This window comes from Gymnoscopelus braueri, assembly GCF_963280865.1.
Source record: "Gymnoscopelus braueri genome assembly, chromosome: 7".
Taxonomy (NCBI): Eukaryota; Metazoa; Chordata; class Actinopteri; order Myctophiformes; family Myctophidae; genus Gymnoscopelus; species Gymnoscopelus braueri.
Window position 1 is genome coordinate 21,401,289 of NC_137608.1, and position 22,273 is coordinate 21,423,561.

The 22,273-nt window shown below is 43.5% G+C and overlaps 1 protein-coding gene across 2 annotated transcripts; it reads right to left on the minus strand.

Moving 5' to 3' along the window:
- Positions 1 to 1,113: 1,113 nt before the first annotated feature.
- Positions 1,114 to 21,910, minus strand: LOC308088106 (somatomedin-B and thrombospondin type-1 domain-containing protein). 2 transcript variants are annotated; one of them, XM_080432462.1, is made up of 5 exons: positions 21,392 to 21,910; positions 7,911 to 8,093; positions 6,771 to 6,861; positions 3,137 to 3,295; positions 1,114 to 3,036 (listed from the first exon to the last, which is right to left on the minus strand). In XM_080432462.1, the coding sequence occupies exons 1-5, from the start codon at positions 21,639 to 21,641 to the stop codon at positions 2,931 to 2,933; spliced, it is 789 nt and encodes a 262-aa protein (XP_080288588.1). In that variant the 5' UTR covers positions 21,642 to 21,910; the 3' UTR covers positions 1,114 to 2,930. The 2 variants fall into 2 exon arrangements, with proteins under 2 accessions (XP_080288588.1, XP_080288587.1); XM_080432461.1 differs by having other exon boundaries at positions 7,911 to 8,096.
- Between the last annotated feature and the right edge of the window lie 363 nt (positions 21,911 to 22,273).

Below are 22,273 nucleotides of genomic sequence, written 5' to 3' on the forward strand. Positions count from 1 at the left end.
GCAGGCAGGCTCTATTAGCTCAGTGGTAAGAAATTCAGCACTCACGCAGAAGACCCGGGTTCAAATCCGGGATACAACAGTTACATAGTGCAGCTTTAAGTAGAAATACCACAGTGTACAAGTACTCTTTTACAAGTAAAAGTCCAGCATTGAAAATCTAACTTACATAAAAGCACAAAAAGCATTAGGATAAAAATACTTGTATACTTAAAGGTAGAGTAAGTGATTTTCTTTGGTTAGTGTTAAATAGCTCTATATTCTAATAGTAATCATTGCTATAGAGTGTTTATTCAGTAACAGGAGTCTCCATGTCTCTCCATCTCTTTATTAAACAAAAAAATGCATTTTCAGGTCAGGATACCAATTTTATCCAATCAGGATAGAGAACTCAGACATGATATAGATTAAACAAGTGAAATTGGTGATGACAAAGAATGAGCAGACAAAATGTAACTGGAACACTATAGAAATGAGGCTGATAAATGAATTCTTGTAACCCACCTGACATTTTCTGTTTATTAAAGAGCTGGAGAGATGGGGAGACCCCTGTTACTGAACAAACACTCTATATAGCAATGATTACTATCAGAATATAGTGCTTTAACATTTTAACAAAAAACGTTTTGTTTTAACCAAAAGATATCACGTACCCATACCTTTAAAGCACCAAAAGTAAAATTACTCATTATAAAGAATGGCCAATTTCAGAATAATAAATATAACTTGATTGTATTATAATTATTGATGCATTAATGTGTACTTAATGTTGCAGTTGGTATTAGAAAGGGCGTATTGTAACTACTTTATTTGCTAGGCAGCTTTACCCCTCCCCAAATAGTAAATCACAAAGAGTAATACATTCTAATTTAGATTATATTTGTATATTTTGAATATTTGTATTTGTATAGTTAATCTATCAAGTACCTCATAATGGTACAATACTTATTTTCCACCACTGCATACAAGCAAATAAAAATATATGACAAGACAAGAAATGATGGTATATTCGTATCTGTTTATTTTCACTAATGGAAAGTGTACAAGAGTATGTTGTTGCTGCACTAAAATGATCATTTGCTTTCAAATAAATAAACATAAAGACAGACGGTCGAACACACAAGAGGATACCAGGCTTGTTCCTGGACTCAGCAACACACTACTGTACTGGGTTCATCTGTAGTGCGTTCTAAAGAGACACTCAACATTGACAACACAGGAGAAGACGGGAGGAGAGGAGGAAAAGGAGACACAGCTGTGTGCCCATGAGGCTTTGGGGGAGCTCAGGGAGGAGATGGTGCTAATAAGTGATGGGAGTGAATAACTATCTGGCCTGACAACGGGGCTACGGAAGTGTGAGCAATGTTGGATGATGCCTTACTCGGCTTACTGATAAAACTCACCTGTGTAGCTAATACGATTTTAAATGCGGGAGGAAGTGAAAACTAAATAAAAAAGATGTTAGCTTTCAGTCATGGACACGCAGGAGAAAGAGAACCACTGAAATGAGGGTCCGTACAAAGTACCCATAGGCAACCATTGAAATCATTGAGTAGATCACTGCTCAGGAACAGGATGGTTACATTCTTGGGAATAAACTACAAGAGACAATTGATTATAGGGACGCAATTTAGTCCAGTACCTAGGGGAGTTTTTAGCGCCTCTGAAGCCTTGTGAACGAAAGGCTTTTGGACTGGGTGCAGCAAGAAAAGTATGTTTCATACTGGTGGAAACACAGAATTAAAGCCATCACATATACAGTAGAGTACATCACACACATTAATCAAAAGTAGAAAATGTATAAAGCAAAATAATATATTTATATATTTATACATAATCAAAATGCATTTGCATTCATGGAGGTAGACACTATAAACATGTAGGCTATTCCTGATGCATTTAGATTTATCTCTGTTGTTGGACCGTTGGTGAAAAATGCAACATTACATGTAATAAAACATGCTTTCATTGGTGTTGAATGAATTAGAAATCCAGTTGACAACAACACCCCACCTTTTACTACTCAAAGCCCCAAGATCTTCTTCGAGGGGCCATCCTACACGGTTTCCACACCACACATGCTTCTGAAAACCTAAGAAGCACATAGAGCTTGGTGCAAAGTCTACAGGCAACCATGGCAACTACTGGGTCATCACTGAGAGCAACATAACCCACAATCCCAATAATACAATCTTCATTAAAAAAAAAGAAATAAATCTTACATTCACATCCATAGTAGTAGCAGTATTTCAATTACTCTATGTACTAAAACAATAAATATTCAAATAGTAAATCATTTTAGACTACTACTGTTTGCAAATAGTAGTGTTTATTGTTGTAATTTTGTATTATTGCATTTGTCATGTAGTTGTTCACGGATTCTTTTGCTGTAAATGTGTCATTAAATATACCTGTAATTCTAGTTATTCTGTACAATTTTATAAGGTTTGGGAAAGCATCAGTTATGATTTATAGGACATTATATATTAAAAATGTAATCGTTAAAGTTTGCATAGTACAATAATATAGTAGGCTTATAATATAATAAAAAATACCCATGGCCATGTCTTGAGATAATCATAAGACAGTATATTGTCAAGGCATCTTACGATGTCTATAAGATTCAGTGGTAAAAAACAAAACAAAAAACAAAAAACGCATAGCTGTCACTGTGCTTTGGAGGAAAAAGATAAAGTACATAGTGTGGTGTAAAAATATAGGTTTACAAGATTTCTGAGTGCATAGTATGAGTGTATACGGTACTGAGTATGAGGTGGATTGGGTAAAAATGGCAGGACACCACAGATCTCCTCTAGTCACGCTGGACTCGGGGAGTCTGGATTTAGATGGCAGGGTTCTCCTTGGCTGAGTCGGAGCTGCTGTAACCATGTCCCAGCATCATGGGTGAGAGGGTTTGTGATGTGGCGGGCGGCTCACACGAACAGCACAGAATACGGTGGGCACCGGCAGCCGTCTGAGGATGACTCTCGCACCCATGAGCCGTGACATCCAGGCGCCGAGGCTGCAGTCCAGAATGTTCTAGGAATTCAACATGAACATTGATTTGCTGCTGTGTAGAAGTATATTGTATATTAACAATCCGGATTTTACTGTGTACATAATAATTTTGGTTTCTTACTTGGTGCTCTCTAGGCCATCACCACTACAGTGGTCTGTCTTTGACATGGCGTCACTCTGGCACTCTGCACAGACCAGTCTCTCTCGGACCAGCTGGGCACTCCACAGTTTGAGTTTGCATGCTGGATTAGCCTGTTTTATCCGCAGGTACACACAATAACTGGAGAGAGACAGACAGACAGACAGAGAGACAGAGAGAGAGAGAGAGAGAGAGAGAGAGAGAGAGAGAGAGAGAGAGAGAGAGAGAGAGAGAGAGAGAGAGTGAGCGAGAGCAAGAGAGAGAGAATCATCAAGAAGTTCATGGATATTTTTCACATCCATAAGTTAATGGTTAAAGGCTTTAATAGAACTGATTCTCCTCTACTGAAGGACCTCGCGAATATTTGGTACTGAAATCCAGACACATGGTCTGCAGGGTGAACCCAAGCCAAAACACACAGCTGGACTTTGAGATTACTCTAAGAAACCCAGATAGTGAACAGACTGCCAGTCACAACGCAACATACCTAACCAGTAGTATCTCATTGTTTGAATCAAGTCTAGGGCTGTTATCATTCTCTCATGATGTATGCCACTACAAACATCAGCAAAAGAAATCCATGCAGGAAACCTTCAGAAGTACCTGAAGAGTTACAGGCTGTTTTAAAAGACTCCAAAACGGCATTCTTCTGTCTTCTCTACCTTGAAGCAATCAGCAATCAACCTACGATGGACTGATGAAAGACACCATGGAGGTCCGACCCTTCAAATTAAGTTGGATCAGTAACTACAATCACGCATAAGAAGATAAAAGACTGTTAGCCATTGGTTAACAGTCTTTAACCAATGGTGTTGTGGCATTATTACTATACCCCCTTCATCGTACTAAACTTGATTTATACAGCACCTTTATTAAATAGAGTCTAAATGCATTACAGAATTAAAATAGAAAACACTATGAAAACAAAGGCTTTTACCGTAACTACACTCATCTCCTTGAGATGCTTAATATAAACCGGCAAAAACGTGTTGTTTTGCAACGTGTTGTGAGCTTGTAGATCATCGGCTATATTCAGTGAAAAGCAGGAATTGGTGTGTGCACCCCCTGGTGTGCGCAAGCTGCCTCTAGAGGGTGCATGACATTAATAGTGTAATGGTGGTGCTGGTGGTATAATTACAAATATTATCAACACATACATTTCTCTGAACTTTGTCATTTCTCCAAACAAATACCTCAGTAGGTCAGTTCACGTTTTCTTTTACAAACTATCTGAGAAGGTCATATTCTATCACTGGTAAACATAATGGTAACATTGCACCAAATTGGAGAAATCTCACTACGCAATCACCTGTAGAGGGAAAAAAGGAGGGGACCTACTATAGAGCCCTGGGTGACTCCGGTCAACAAATTATATAGGGTTTACATCGTTAAGCAACTCAATCGTTTTCTATTTCAGTGTGTCCAAGCAGGGTCATGGTCACCTACAGTAACACCAGCCTTGCTCATACTGTGAACTCGAAACAATAATGAAGGCTTGTTTTCCAGTTCACTGTGTTCTCTGTGGCAGCTACTTTGAACTTGAGCCCTATTTGTTTTGTCTCTGATCCACTTGGTTGTGACTAAAAATCATCCGCATTGGGATGTTTTGCTGAATGAAATATGAACCTTTGCCGCAAGACCTCGATCACACCCAGAATTTACAAGTGGTTTGCACTTTGGCAGAATTATACCAAGACAATTGGATCCATTTTGAGTATTCAGGCTTGCATTGCGGTTCACATTTTATATAATCTGGTTGCAAACAAGTCATAAAATTTTAAGAAATATTGAGCAACAACAAGAAATTCAATGCTGCAAACAATAAGCAAAGGAAATCTTGTTTTCAGACCTGTTCTGGCTTAATTCTGTGTTAAGCTATATGTAAGTTAAAGCTGCAATCTGGAACTTATTTTAGTGAATAAAATGTTATTTTGACCAATTTGTATGGTAGGGTTACGGTATGGTATATTTATACAACTAATTAGCACATCTGTGGTGGTTGGAGGTGGTCTACCTGCTCTTCTAGTTGATAAGTGGTGCCTGAAGCCCAAAGCGCAATATCTCCCCTGGGCAAGCAGATGTTCTATCTTAGCTCAGTGATAGACATGTTGTCTCTTATGCTGGAGACCTAAATCCCAGGAAATGCCACACTGTCTTGCAATAAGGCTGATGCTGATCATTTTGTACACCAAAGATAACCCTTACAGATCATGATTTCATCCCATTTTGGCACCAGGTCAGAACCACATTTTCTGGGTCAATTTCCAAGACACCGTTGGCAACTAGTCAGCGTGCCAGATGTCCATGAGAAATCAGCCTAGCACTGTGTTAATCATGGATAAGGCCTCACATTTATGAGTAATCCACTTCCAATCCTCACTTGCTTTGTGCTTCAGTCAAAACAAAGGTATCCGATGTCCACTTTAATCTGGGTAAAAGGCTCGGTTTAGCCAGGAAACAGGCCAAGATGTGTGTTCCCTGGGGTCTGATTGTCCTGACACTGAGCCCCATCCACAATCAGCTTTGATCAGAGGTGACGTGCATGCAGAGAAGTTTTGCCCTTTACGTGGATTAGTACTGCTGCCATATCAATCAAGGTCAGCTCATCACACAAACATACAGTGACAAAGGTTACCTCCTGCCGTCAAAGTAATTTCAAGCTTAGTTTGTGCGTTATGGTAACCTTGGCCTTAGTCTCAATTTCTTATCTTTTGCTACTCAGGGTGATCTGAAAACAAATTCTGAGTCAAACTCAAAACTTCACATGAATTCCATCTCAAAAAGTTTTTGAAATAGTGACATAGAAATTATGAAACAGGCAAAGTTTTCAAAATAAAAGCTTCAGCCTCAGAGCAATATAGGCAAGTCAATAATAATAATAATAACAATAGTAATTATAATGACAATAATAATGTTGTATCCTTTAGTTGTTCAGGGTATTTGTTACTGTACTGCATTTACCGATCCTAACTATGCAGTGGGCTCTATTAACACTGTACTTGACAGATTATTTTGTATGCTACACAGTAAAATCCTCAGTGCTCATTTATCATTTGTAACTCTGAGAGTCTACAGACCTTTACCTTTGTAGACTCTCAGTTAAATTAAAGCTGCAATCCTCAAATCAAGATGTAAGTGCTTCTTCTGCGCAGGAGACAAAATATATGCCACTAAGCTAAGATGTGAGGCCAACTTGGGGGGAGATACTGTGCATTGAGCTTCAAGCAATACCACTCAACCAGTAGTGTTCCTACCTGATCACGGTCAAAATGTCTCAGACAGTAGAAGAGCAGGAAGACCACCTCTATCCACTGCAGATGTGCTAGTTAAGCCTAATTTATACTTTGTGAGCCAAGCCATGGCTCATAGCTCTGTACTAGATACTATCGGAAGCCATGAGCCATGAGCCACGAGCCATGGCTCATGGCTCACAGTTAAGGTTTAACTGTGCAGTAGTTACTGTGTAGTAGACTGTGTAGTAGTTACCCCCCCCTCCCAACTCTACATCCCTTACATGTGCGCATGACTATATGCTATAGAGACCGAGTGGGCTGTCTGGGTCAGTAGTCTCACACTGGTGTTTGTATTAGTTGCCTGCCAATGGAAGCCCCTATACCTGGGCCTCTCCTCCTTCATCAGCATGTGTGGTCGTCTCCAAGGGTCCTTGAAGTTCCTCTTGAATGAATCAGGCAGGATCTTTGCCACCTCTGCAAGGAGTGGGATTGGGGGAAAAGCAATACTTTAAAACCCAATCATGTCATGTTATAAGAGGGAGAGGAGAGCATTACAAAAAGGTGAGCAGGTGTGCACATCCAACCCAACTGGGCTCAGGAGCAGAACTAACTACAAAAGAAAGAAATGCTTTCGTCATATGGACCTTCATCTGGTTGCGAATATGTCCTCCTTTTATAAGAGGGAGAGGACACATGGGTGAAAGCACATACACACATTTCAAGTTTCACTCGCAATATCTTCTCCCATTGATATGATTCATTGACCCAGGATTGTTGGCTTAGGCAAACAAACGTATGTGAAAGGAAGTACTACTATTGCGTAAATCATTGACTGTGTAAACCTGAGCCTTTCTTGGAAGTCTTGGACTCTGCTGTTTCACTACTAGGAAAGTGATTCAGTGGGAGAAAGGGTGGATTTGAAGCAGTGCAGCTGTAGATAAGACTCTGGACCAGTTTTGTGTGAACATGATGCTAACTGTCAACAACAGCTACCTCAGAGAATATTGAAATGCCAAATGGATGTACTATAATTGGCCCCATAGAATTTTGACCAGGTGTACAGTAGATGTGGTGTGCAGTGTGCACATGCACTTACTCATGCACAGAACGTTGTCTGTGCAGAACTCCCTGTCTGACTTAAGCCTGATATAAAGTCTGATTTATGCTTTGTCGTACAATGATACGCTTTGTCACATTGCAATGTGCTATGAGCTTGTACTATTTTCAGAATCACCAAATTAGGTACAAATTGGTCGTCAGTCATGTGACAGAGAGCTTTGTTTACTCCTTTAAGCCTTGAGCTGATGGCTGCCATTACCCATGTGTTTATGTTGGGTAAGATACCCGCTATACCCTAAATACATTCATCAGAGGCAGCCGTCGTCTTACAGTTTCGTGGACTACATGATTGCTACCTTTGCTGCCTTATAGAGGTGACAAGGAAATAGAAAAACGTATGCAAGGTGTGGTAAAAGTGCAAAATCTAGTGACTGAATGATGTCTATTGCTCCTTTAAGCGTTACCTTTGGAACTGCTGCAAACGGCGTCGTTTCCGAAGCATCCTCTTCGCTGTTTGAGGTCAGGGCAGGGCGTGCCTCCGTTTCTAGGGGGAATGGATACTTGGCGACTCCGCTCCGTGCTGCCAACCCCGCACAGAGACGTGCACGCAGACCAGGGACCCCATGGTCCCACCACGCAGTCAATGGCTGCTGGGGAAGCAGGGAGAAACTGAGATCAGCTGAGGGTTGGGTGAGTTAAGAACACATAGGTCAAAGATGTAAAAACCAAGTTGCACAGCGTTTGCTCTTACTTCATACGTGTCCATTTATTGGGATGGGGTTGCCCTTAAGTGTGCAAGTGAATACACAGGTACAGAGCTGCATATGTACAATACTGAATAAAATATTCACTTACAGGTATGTCTGGACGGGTGGCAAGTGCATTGTCAACAAAGCCAGACTCAGGAAGTCTATGTCTAGCTATGTGGCGCCCTACAAACAGGAGCCTACATTCTACATTCTGTGTTCACCTCTGGTTTCTGTTAAGCCACCCATACATAAAAACTCAAATTGTGCACTAATGCACGCACACACACACACACACACACACACACACACACACACACACACACACACACACACACACACACACACACACACACACAGACACACACACACACACACACACACACACACACACACACACACACACACACACACACACACACACACACACACACACACACACAGTAGCTGCAACAACAATCAAGTCACCCATTCAGAGAGTCATTTCAACCAATTAAAGTGGAGGAGGCGGAAGCTCTATTAGTTAGATGGCTGCTCTGATCAAAGTCAAACCTCTCCCAGAGTAATGAGGCCTGGACGAACAGATTTAACAGCTGAGAACAGACATTTAACGTCTACTTCTGAAAGAGGGAATGACACACGAGGCCCAAATATCAATTTAAGATGACATGCAAGTTTGGCTACACAATTGCAAAATTATTCATACATTTGTTGGCATGCATGCACACACATGCATGTGCACGCATGTGAATGAAATAAAAAAAATGCACAAGTAGCATAAAATGTACTGTTAAAAGCACACAAAACACTGAAATGTTTTTGTTTTGTTTTTAATTCATTTTCATTCCAGCATTTATAGCCTATGGTTAATTCGTCTGTATAATAAGCACATACAACTCTTCAGGATAGTGGAAGCAGGTGCACACAGCTTGATCTCCCTTCATTGTCCTTTGTGGAATTATGGCAAGTGCGGGGATAAATATACCATAACTGAATCTAATCCCCCATCATCATCTAATTTTCCTCACTCTGTCACCATAACACACTGACACACATATGCACGCGCAGTCGTGCATGCACACACACACACCCACACCCCCACACACACACACACACACACACACACACACGCACACAACACACGCATATGTGGGTATGAGAGTCAAAGCAAGTGAGTGTGTGTATATGAGAGAGTGTGTATGAGCGATTGCGTGTGTGTGTGTACTGTGTTGTGTGAAAGTGAGAGGGAGAGAGAGAAAAAGAATGAGAGAGCGAGAGCTTTCAAGGTACCGCCTGCTCAGTTCATTCCCATGGTCCTGTTGGGGTGTGTGTGGGGAGGGGGGGGTCTCAGTGACACAGGCAATCCACAAAGCTATTGTGGAATCTCTGCATTCCTGCACATTAGTGCTGCCCACCTGACGCTCGCCTTTCCCAGATAACCACACACACACACACACACACACACACACACACACACACACACACACACACACACACACACACACACACACACACACACACACACACACACACACACACACACACACACACACACACACACTCACACACAGCCCTGACCATTTATTTTCCCAAATAAAACCCCCAACCGCTTTGAGCATGTTCCACCCTCAGTTGTCACTTACACGGAAAAACCTATCCTTCCTTCTTGATATAAAATCGCAAGCTTATTGGCCGGCCTGTGCATTTTGCTGCATTGCTCTTCTTACAGAGGAGAGAGAACATGTGAGGCAGGCAGAGCAGTTGTCAGACTCAGAGGTCTTTTACTGCTGAGGGAAGGCCAACAGGCAGGGTGTGCCCCGCCAGGGTCGACTGGTTCCCGCACCCAAGAGGAAATGTGGGGTATTACCCCTCTGGTGACACGCACACGCACACGCACGGGCGCGCGCACGCGCACGCACGCACGCACGCACACACACACACACACACACACACACACACACACACACACACACACACACACACACACACACACACACACACACACACACACACACACACACACACACACACACACACACAGCTCAGAATGTGTCTGGAGGTCTCAGCCCATTGCCCCTGAGCCACCAGGGGTCACAAGGCAATTAACAAACATTGGTGGCCCCCGCTCGGTTGCTGGTACCACCGGCGCAAGAATTCCACCACCCACATGATAACACCGCTGACAGTCTGACACTGTCTGACCCATGGGCACTTTACCGCGACTGCTGTCCCCTGCACCCCTCCTGTCATCGACAACTTCTCCAAAAACAACCTTTGACCCCCGGACCCCCCTGGTGCTGGTGCTTGTCAGCATGTTCAGCTTTTGTCCCCTCAAAAATAAAATAGCAACTGTTCTGCCTGTAAGATTTTCTCCATTTGAGAAATATTCAGTGAGTGATTGATGATGATGATGATGATGATGATGCTTAACATCAATGGACTTAAGGGTATTGTCAAATTACAGTATTTGCTAAGATTTCAGTGTATAATGGCTGTATAGAGTGTGCAACACTGTATTCACAATAGTTAAACAGAAAGGAAAAGAAAGAAAGCTGCATTAAAGAAAAACATTTGCACTACACAGCAGTTAATTTAATTCTTCAGTAAAAATGTACAGATTTTGCTTCGTAGAATGAAAGCAATGAGGATGTTTTGACTGCTTGGAGAGGGTTATTTCCCATTTGTGTTCGTGGCACAGCTTCAGACAAAATGTCCCGATACTTGTTGAACCAAAATAAAAATGAAAGTCTACGCAAGTTCCTCTCCTTTATCTTATACTTTGGCAGGCAATCTCAAGGCAGAAACTAAAGCTAAAGAGAGCAAAATGGATTGTCTTGCCAGTGAGATGGTGCTACAGTGTCCCTCATCCAGCTCTTTCTTCCTCTATTCCATTTTATGGTTTCATAACAAAGGGGTTATGAACCTGCTATCAGACCAGCCGTCCCAGTTTGCATTGTTTCCCTCCCTTTATCTGTCTGTCCCCCACTATCCCATCTCCCCATCTGTCCTCTTGTTTTGTCCCGCAGCCCCCCCCCCCCCCCGCCCCTTTCCTTCCTCCTCCCCTCCCCCACCTCCTCCTCTCTGATGGGACCCAGATGTCCAGCTGTTGCACAGGACCCCCCCCACACACACACGCACGCACGCACGCACGCACGCACGCACGCACGCACGCACGCACGCACGCACGCACGCACACACACACACACACACACACACACACACACACACACACACACACACACACACACACACACACACACACACACACACACACACACGCACACGCACGCACACACACTATTAAACTCAGTTAATAATGTTGTACAACAAGCATAAACCTGTTAATAGGTGTGAAGGACACAGGACTAAACCGTAATAACAGGCTTGACGTCTTCAATGTTTCCTGCAGACACTGCAGGGCGAGCTGAGCCGAGCGGACTGAGGACTCATTTACAAAACACAGCTGAGACGGCTTTTTGTTAAAATGAATGAATAAAATGAATAAATAAAGATGTTATAAACCGCTGCTGACATACAGTAGAGGTTGGTTAATCCGAGGAGGGAAGTTGGGATTGTCACAGTAGCGAGGGATAGGATACAGGTGAAAACGCAATGGAAGTCAGGAGATCAAATGGCTTATATTCTCAGAAGTATGAGGCAAGAGTCCCCCAGTCCTGCTCATGTCTGAGCAGGCAATGCATCCATGTGTACCAAATTCACTCTGCTGCACCTTCATCCCACTCTCAACTCTCACTCTACACAGAAAGGTTCTCAGTGTTGACACTTTCAGAGTTCAATTAACAATTCAAACCTAATTGAACAGCATAAATGTTGAGGCTGGAGAAAGACACAAGAAGAGTGAAGACATGCACTAGCTATCTTGTGCTCGATAAACAAGACAGGGTAATAACGCTGTGGCTCCCATGTGGATCTCTCTGTCAAGTCTATGATGTCAGTTATCTATGACATCAGTCATGTTACATGTATGACGTTAGTCATCTATGATGTCAGTATTACTGTATGTTTTAGTCATCCACAAATTTGGCCAAAGTTTCAGCCCAATCTGAACTCTTTGACTTTCAGTATAAAATTAAAGTTTTAAAAAGTTTAATATTTTCAAAAAGTATATATATGAAACATTCATTTCCTTGACCTACTGGCAGCATGCAATCAATTTGGCACTGAGCCGTCTGGTTCAAGATTAGCCCCGGGCGGGCGGACGGACGGACGGACGGACGGACGGACGGACGGACGGACGGACGGACGGACGGACGGACGGACGGACGGACGGACGGACGGACGGACGGACGGACGGACAGACGGACAGACAGACAGACAGGCTCGCACGCACACACACACAAGCACATACACACACTAGGGATGGGAAGATATGAAATGTTCATGTCACGATTATTGTGAGCAAAATAATTGCGATTTACGATATTATCACGATGATGTAAATATGCTTAAAAATCTTAAAATGCCACTTAGTATATCTTAGATATCTTAGAGGGGGGGGGGGGTGAAGATGAAGAAGATTAGATATTCTAGAAAGACAGGAACTGACCCATAGGCGGAGTTTCACATTAGCCCTGGGGGGGGCACAGGCTCGCATGCGAGCGCGCAAAATTTTCGGGTTTTCCGCGCGTTTGATACTCTTTTTTGGGGGGTTTGTGACTTTAATTCGGTTACTTTGGTTAATTCAGTACAAGCGCAAATTTTCGGGTTTTCCATGGGGTTGTTACTCTTTTTTTGGGGGGGGGGTTGTGACTTTAATTCGGTTACTTTGGTTAATTAATTCAGTACAAAACATTTACTCCATAAAGTGTACAGTAGATCCGACTCCCAACTACTGCGCAACAGATATAGAATTCAGATTTATGTCTCACAATTCATATTTTTTTATTACAAAAATATATATATATAAAAAAAAATATATATATATTGAAAAAAGAAAAAGAAAAAAACGTCCCCAGCCGCCAGGGGGGGGCAATTCCCACCCTGCCCCCCCCCCATTAAATCCACCTATGAACTGACCATGTCCTTGTTTATGACTCTTAACAGCTGCTGGGTAGAAGCTCTTCCTGAGCATCGAGCCTCAAACTCTTACCAGTCCACAAACACTCTGTTTCCAAGGTGTTGTTGCCTTTCTACATCTCTGCATATCTGTCTGCGTGTCTTTATCTCGATGTGCCCAAATATGGATGACTGATGTCATAGTACTGGTGTCATAGTACTGACAAAACACATCTTATTATTAGCACATTTCAGATTATAGATTTTGCTAAAGTGGCCATTCACTTTGAGTAACGTCATCAGCTATTCCATAATAATGATGTCATCTAGGAATGACATCACACCATCGTCATCACATTCAACATAATTGTCCTTTTAAATGTTTTTATTCTATTTCCCAACACAACACCATTCAGAAACTGTTAGCAACACGTTGCCCTGCCTTCTAACCTCTTCTGTAAATTAGTTGCACTGATTCACAGTGGTGCTGGTGTGTGAAATGTTTCACTGGACGATACATCTGAAAGGAGGACATAGGCTTTCCTCCTGGCCGGCTGCTGTGGCAGTCGGACACAAGCTGTACTCTTTTGAAGGTTGCGATCGCGGTTGCAACCACAGTGATAGCAATGTCCACATCTTCAACACATTGTCTTTACGCTGGATGAAGTTGACCACAGTGAAAACTGGAGGAGGAGAACATCACCTTGAGGTTCCCTGTGTGCATATGGGCCACACAGCTGTTCTGGTAGAAGATATTGTCTACATCTGGGGGGGATATCCTTACTTGTAACGTGCTTTATTCATTTGATGTTGACAACCACAGATGGTCCAAACCCAATATTTCTGATACCGTTCCAGAAGGGAGGTACCACCACTCAGCCTGTGTCTTGAGGAAGGTCATGTATATTTATGGAGGAATCACCCAGCTGACTGGACACACTAATGACATCTACAAGTTGGACACAACCACAATGGTCTGGTCTTTAATTAACACCAGAGCCACTCCACCAACTGCACTCTGTCACTCTGCAACCATCATCGGGACAAAGATCTTTGTATTTGGGGGCAGGGGGGTCCAGTGGGACTTCAAAAACAACATCAGTGTGTTTGACACAGAGACCAACTGCTGGCTGAGCACACCTTCTCCACAGCTTCTTCCAGAAGGACGCGCGGGTCATTCAGCCTTTGCCTACAATGGAGAGCTGTACATATTTGGTGGCAGCAACTCAAAGCAATTATTCAATGATCTGTGGAAATTCAATCCACAGATCCTCTCGTGGAAGAAGGTTGAGCCCAAAGGGAAAGCCCCATGTGGTAGGAATTTGATGGGCTGTTGCATGGTGGGAGATCGTATCATCCTCTTTGGAGGATACAACACACCTGTTGACCTGACCATGATCAGGTCAACAGGTGTGCTGATCTTAGATTTAAGTCCTAATCTGAAGATGTTATGCAAGCTAGCAGTTATTCAGTATGGTGTGGAGCAGTCTGAACTCACACATGACATCAGGTGGGAACTGGCGGCCATGACTACCAACAATAACTGAAACCATAACATAGCCAGGGCCGCAGGAAGGGTGGTGCGAGCGGTGCGGCCGCACCGGGCCCCGCGCTTGGGGGGGCCCCGCAAAAAAAAGAAAAAAAAAGATTTTTTTTCTTTTTTTTTTTAATGAACAGAATCACATTTGTTAAGAGTTATAAAAAGAAATCACCGCAAATAACCACCAAAAACTCGGAAATATCCGCCCAAAACCGCGCGCGAGGATGGGGGCGCGCACACGCGACTTCGCAGCGGGCCCCACATTTCTCCCAGACGGCTCTGAACATAGCCCTATAAAAAGAGAAACAAACTGTGATCCCATTTTAAAAAATAATAATAATAATAATAATAAACAAACAAACTGCAAATGGCAACGGGGTCGAAGCATATCAGAGAAAGATGAAGAGGATGGCCCTCAGGAGAAAATGCAGACGAAGGGGAAACATAAAAACATCATGTGGTTCACAGTGACATGTGTAGACCAAGGACCAGTGGAGATTATTAAGTGGATGATGTGGGAAGACGGATTCTCTGCTGGAACTGTTACCTCCACCACCCTCTGGATAAGTGGATGAAGAGGGATGGCTGGATGGATGATGGATGGATAAGTGGGTGGATGGATGGATTCACCAAATTAACACGTTGCCTGCCATGGCGTTCTATTATCAAATTATTATTATTTTTTTTAATTCCACAAGGGGCACCCTAACACAGCTTTGGGATGATCCATCGTCACTCAGAGAATAAATATGTGGATGTGATGTAATTCCAAAAAACTTCACATCCATCCACCCTGACTATGCGATTTTTAGAAAAACACTCCTAACTCAGTTTATTTTTTTATGCATTGAAAACCACCCGTTTTCAACGGGCCATAGCCCCAAAATGGCCGATCGGCGTTGGAATGTTATTGTTCCAATGGACACACGGATCCCTCCGCCTCCTCACAGGGACTTTTTTTTGTACACAATCTGGCTTCCACTGCGTTTCAAAGATCGTCGGATTAAGGTAATTGCGCTGGCAAAGGGATAAAAAACTATGTTTAATATCTTGGCAGGTAATGTTAACACATTGGCTGCCAAAGACGCATATCTGCGTTCTAATTAATTTCTCGCCTGGTTGCCAAAGACACAGATCTGCGTTCTTGTTTTTAGACCCAAAGACCAAGGAGATATGATTTATCGAAGATTTAAACTCCTATCCACTTCCTTGTTAACTTAAAACTTTAAAATTCTGTATCTCGGCTCCTGAGTACTTTTTTTTTCAATGAAAAATCTCTGGCAGTCTACAGCAAAAAATCTGAAATAATTCTGGCAGATTAGGTGTTAAGACTAGAGAGAGGGGCGTCTGATAAAATTAATATATATATATATAATATCTAAATACTGAATCAAGCAACTGTCCGGGCTGCTCCCAAAAGCCTGATAATTTTTGCGATAATTATAGTACCCTGCGATACCGTTATCATGGACGTTTTTTATCGCGATATACGATAATATCGTATATCGTCCCATGCCTAACACACACACACACACACACGCACACATACTGTACAAACAGACCCTCTTCAGATGGCTCTGCCCCTACAGTGCTAAGCTAAAACAATGTATTGGATTTGACCCTAACCTAGTCTGATTTGTCTGAAACATTTCAATAAAGTATTGGGAACTTGAATTCAGTGTTCATCTATGTGCTTTTACAATAGTTCTTTAACTTAAATAAGCTACCGTAACTATTACCTCACTCTGGGACCACGCTAGTCAGGAATGGTGTAAGTTGGGTACGATGCAAGTTAGGAATGCATGCAGCATGCTCCACCCTGTTATGCAATACCTGTTGTACCTACTGGCTGTACCCGTTGAGAGAACCCAGGGAGTGCGGTACCTGTTACCCATTACTAATAACGTTAGATATTACAATCAATGAGCAGCAGTTATAGTAGCTGGTAGCAAACAAATGGTTGTCGCTGAGCTGTGGGTAAACTCCTGCGGGTATTAAAGTCTTTGGCATTCACACAGCAGATTTATGCCTTAACAATTGTGTATTATATAATAATAAGTGCACAATCAACCCATCTTTTTTATAAGAGCCTTTGAGAAAGACTCCAGTTATAGACTGATCAGGTGGGACTTCAACCATTGAGAGAGCCTTCCTGTTTAGCTGTCTCTCCATCAGTTCAGCTGTTCGTTTTTTTCCCAGTCTTGCCATCCACCAGGGTAATGCTGTGCATCTTTGTATCCCAATGAGGTGGCCGCGTCGAGAGCGTTCTTGCTCCTAATCCCAGCCAGGCAGGTGAAGACAATGCTATCTGTCGGTTGTGGCTTATCTCCACCATACTTCTCCTTGAACTCCTCTGAGTCCAGTTGAAGGGCAAGGTTCACCTGTCCCAAGTTGATGGCCAGGATCTGCTTCAGTTGGTCATAGGTCACGTCTGCGTTTCCTGACGACGAGCTGTAATACCGCAACAATTCTGACTTTGAGGTCAGCGCATATGAACAACGTGCGTGAGTGTTGCTGACCACCAGACTGGACACAGTAGTGGACAGTGATCGTCCTGAGGTGTTGCTGACCAGACAGGACACAGTAGTGGACAGTGATCGTCCCGAGGCACAAGGGGTCCAGGGCAGACGAGGAATCACACCCACAACCCTCAGGCACCTTCTGAGAGCCATAGATAGCACACTACTTCTACACAAATTGTAGACCTATTACACGGATTTCACAGCCAGATTTATTTTTTGCCAGATTCCTGTCTATTCTAACAATACACACATGATATGTCGAGTCGACTGTTATGGTGGAGAGCATGAGCATGCAATGTTACTACACACACCACTACACCACCAGAGTCTGGCACTGACCTGTTGTGTACGATACCACTTACAGTACAGTGTATTGGAGCAGTAGCACAAACATGACACAAAGCTAGACCAATCCGTGAAGTCGATGGGTTGGGTTGTCCAATCAGGGAAGCCGATGAGTGGCCCGGACTGCTGGCGTAGCGGTCCGGTCACCTAGGCCTGTCAGCGTGTCGCGGGTTAAAGTAAAATTTCTGCTCCCCTGGAAAGCAGAAAATATTCCCTTTCCCCACTTTCCCTACTGTGTGTGTATAGGCTACTACCTGAATACTAGGAGAAACAGGACAGAAAGCCATAACTACAACAGCTGGTCAGTCTCAGCACAGCAGTGCCAAACCCTTGGCTACAACCACGGCCCACACCCTGGTCAGAAAGAGGGGGGGGGGGGGTAGGAAGAAAGGAAAACATTCTGGCATAACAACATGCTCTGGAGGCAGAGGAAAGGAAAACAGAAGGGATAAGTATGAGGGAGGAGAAGAGAGGAGGACGACCAGATGAATGATGGTCAGACCTCTGATGCATTTGAGGGAAAGACTGTGTCCTGTTGAGTTGAGAACAACCAGACGTCACGGTCACAGTATAAAAATCCTCAGTTAGTTAAGTTGGAAATGAGTTAGTTAACACTGAGAACTTTGCTGTGTGCTTAGGCCTACAATCCAAACATAATGGGATTAAGATTGATGATTATAATGAAATGTTTACACACATCCCCCCACCTGCTGCTGTGTGGCAACAAGCGTGGTTTCGAGTGCGTCATTAAGCATTTCTTTCCATTGGGTTCAAACACGTCTTTCTATCTTTCCTCTGATGTCACCCACCGTGACAGGCCTTTACTCACCTGCAGCTGACAGGGTGTTAATTATAGACCAGGACAGACGCTGCCTTACAGAGCTGCAGAATCAGGTTCAGATGAGTCTAACGGCAGGCAAGAAAACCTAGAGGTGCTTCAACTCGAGCCAAAGTGACACAATTTTGTTTATGCAGTAAAGGTTTCAGAGAGAAGAAGAAGGGAGGGGGAGAAAGAGAAAGATTTCAGAATAGACATTTTGCAAGAGAGGGAGTCGTATTTATTTTTCCTTGTTAAACACATTGACCCATACTGGGTTCATAGGTCACAGCCAGGTTTACAAAGCTGTGACAAAAACACCAGAACAGGCTAGACACGCCAGTGTATCTCTAACCTGTCAAACTAAAGTTCCAAACACAGGTTCCCCTCAAAGCCTCTAAAAATAGTAAGTGTTATGATAGTTTATTACAACAATCGTTCAAATAACACACTTCAAGGAGTTTTTGGCGCCATCACTTTATACAGAGCCGGTGTCCATTTGGCAAACAGCAACTCCCAATAACACCAGACATCAGTGACTGCATGAGTAGTGAAACACTTTCATTGAAACTAAATCTAAACACCTGACCTTAAAAACTGAGATCATAAAAACTGCTGTTCATCCTGTGAAGGGAACAGTGCTTTAATCTGCATAATGTATGGAGTACATAACCCCTGCTATATGATTCACTGTAAGCTCTGGTTCCCAGAGACGGTTCCGTTCTGTTCTGCTCTGCTCGGCACTGGCTCTGTCACACAGACACGCAATGTCCACTGCGTTAATCGCCTCAGTCTGGAAGCCGTTAGAGGGACCTTTCAGGGGCCCGCTGCTGTCAAACACAGTATGGGGATGACCTAACACTGATCTGGGGTGGTGTCCTGGTCTTTCTCCTGTAATATTTCAGCTTGGCAGACGCAGAGGAGAGAAACTGGACCTGGATATGGTTATATTGGAATCCAGTCAGCTGGTTGTGAGATGACCTAATGATAGATGTTGCATCAACATTACCTCTACGGTGAGACTGGATTTTGACTGGGCTGACTTGTTCCTTATAAAGTGCAATAGGGCCCTGTCAGATGGTCAGCGTTACGGTATTCCTCTCCACATTCTAATGTGTTTTGATAATCAAGCTCGTACAGTATGTTAATAACACAGAGAATAACACTGGGTCTATTAAAAAGAGGAAGGCCATGCGATGCATAAGCCAGTTTGGATGAATCGAGGAGCCAGCAAGTTCACATCACACAGAGACAGCACTCAAACAAAAAGGCCCACTGTGTATACTTTTAAATGTGCCTAAAGAGAGGGATCACTGCTGTGTTTTAAGTGCACTTGGAACCTAAGATCCTCCCTATAGGTGCTTGTTAGTGCTCACTTAAAACAAGGGTCTTGCTCTGAGGCCATCTATATGGAGATAATCACGGTATCTGAACTCAGGATGTTTCTACAAAGAGGCTCTGCCTTCCAGGTTGGAGTACATCCTGGGAGATCTGTAGTAATAATCTAACTCTGAGTGTAAACAATAGACTCTTGTGGCACCAATTTAGTGTTAAATAATCACTCTGGAATTTACATCTCTCTCTCTCTCTCTCTCTCTCTCTCTCTCTCTCTCTCTCTCTCTCTCTCTCTCTCTCTCTCTCTCTCTCTCTCTCACATCTCACACACAGTTTGACTTTTACTGTAAATCCTGATGTTTGGCTGTCTGTTCCCATGGCTTCCATTCGTCTGTTTGCCCATATATAGTGTCAGCTGTAATGTGCCACACCCCCTCCCAACACTTACCTCACTATAATATATATATTAATACCTTTGATTTATGTTGCACCTTCCAGACATTCATTCAGCTCAACAAGCTGCACATCTCTCTCTCTCTCTCTCTCTCTCTCTCTCTCTCTCTCTCTCTCTCTCTCTCTCTCTCTCTCTTTAACTGATCCTAAACCCTAACCCTTACCGTAACCTTATAAACCATAGACTAAAACTGACATCAAATTGGGAGTACCAATTTAGTCCCCCATAATACATGCAATCAACTGGTTTTGTCCCAAGATTTCCCAAAATGTGGCCTGTCAGGAACACAAACTCAAACAAACACACACACACACACACACGCACACACACACACACACGCACACGCACACGCACACGCACACGCACGCACACACACACACACACACACACACACACACACACACACACACACACACACACACACACACACTCCCTCTCTCCCTCATAAGTACACAAACCACTGTCCAATATCTCACCTCAAAACTTTGTCATCTGTGACCAGCCACTTGAAGCAAACAGCAATAATAAACAAAGACAGACAGCTATGTGAAGTATGTCTCACTGTCTCTGTGTCACCTCCGTGCCAACCATCTCAAACGGTAAAACAAAGGAACAACAGGCATCACTGGACGATACTTCTGTTGTAAATAATGCAAGAAGAATTCAAAAAGAAGGAGGAAATCGCGCAACAGGTGTTTTTTTGCTTCGTTTTGTTCCTCGGGCTAACGCTTTCATCACTTACAGCAGTGGTTCACAATTTTTTTCATGTCCAGGACCCCCAAAATGACATGTATTTGGCCGCGGACCCCCATGTCAAAATATTTGGTGCCAGGGACAACCCCAGAAGCAAAGATTTGAGTTACCAAATGTTTAAAACATATTATATTCAAAGATTTGCACACGTTTTTCACGATTTTTCAAAAATAGCAGATCTACAAGCTCATAGCATGGCACCTAGTGCCACGCTATGAGCTTGCATGTAGATCTGCTAGAATAGTATAAAGTATAAAAGGTATAAAAGGTTTAAGTGGTTAAAATTATTGTGATGCTATAGGCTACTAACACATTTGGGGGACCCCCTGGAACACCCCCAAGGACCCCTTGAGGGATCCCCGGCCGGACCCCACTTTGAGAACCCAACGGACTTAGAACAGAACAAGCAAAGCTCACCAGATACTTGACACACGCGCTGGTAGTCCTCGCAGCAGTCTCCCGTCTTCTGACAGTAGGTGTCACAGTAGCAGACCGTCTTGCGCTTGCTGTACTCGGAGCATTCGTTATTTCGCCCGGTGCAGCAGTTCAGGGGGCTTTCTCTCTCCCCGCAGCCCGCTTCGGCTTCACGGGACAGAAGAATCACCGCCAGACATCCACACATAATGAACCCATAATAACGCGCTGAGATCCATCCATGCGCTCCCATGATGATGCGCGGACACTTGTCTGTCTGTGCGGCTCAAAGGACGGCGGTGGTGGTGGTGGCCCCGCACACACTCCCGGTTTGCTGCTTTAATTGTATCCTGCCTTTCTGGGATGGCGTTTCAATTAGCTCTCCTGGTCAAGTACTAATGAGATAGATATGCAACGAACTGTGTTTATACAAAACGTAATGAAAGCAACCTGGGATTAAGGTTCGACGAGGAAACCAAAACAACAACTTTTACAGCACTTTTCAGACACAAACACCGGGTCACCTACTACTACACGAACTACTGGTGCGTAAAAGTGGAATCTACTGTAGGTTACACGGTGCTACATGCACTCTCCTTCCTCCCGCTGCCCCACGGACACCGCCCCTCAGAACACACACACACACACACTCACTCACTCACTCTCTCACACACACACACACACACACACACACACACACACACACACACACACACACACACACACACACACACACACACACACACACACACACACACACACACACACACACACACACACACACACACACACACACACACACACACACACACGACACACACACACACGATTGATAGGTCACAAGCCAAAGGCAGTTAGGCCTACTTATCCCTAAACGCCAAACAT

What these genes read in the sequence shown, in the direction of transcription:
- LOC308088106 (XM_080432461.1), bottom strand. Translation starts at nt 21,641, where the DNA reads ATGGGAGCGCATGGATGGATCTCAGCGCGTTATTATGGGTTCATTATG. An exon ending in CGTTTGCAGCAGTTCCAAAG is followed by an intron (nt 6,862 to 7,910) that starts GTAACGCTTAAA and finishes CACTCCTTGCAG; the next exon opens with AGGTGGCAAAGATCCTGCCT. An exon ending in ATGAAGGAGGAGAGGCCCAG is followed by an intron (nt 3,296 to 6,770) that starts GTATAGGGGCTT and finishes GTCTCTCTCCAG; the next exon opens with TTATTGTGTGTACCTGCGGA.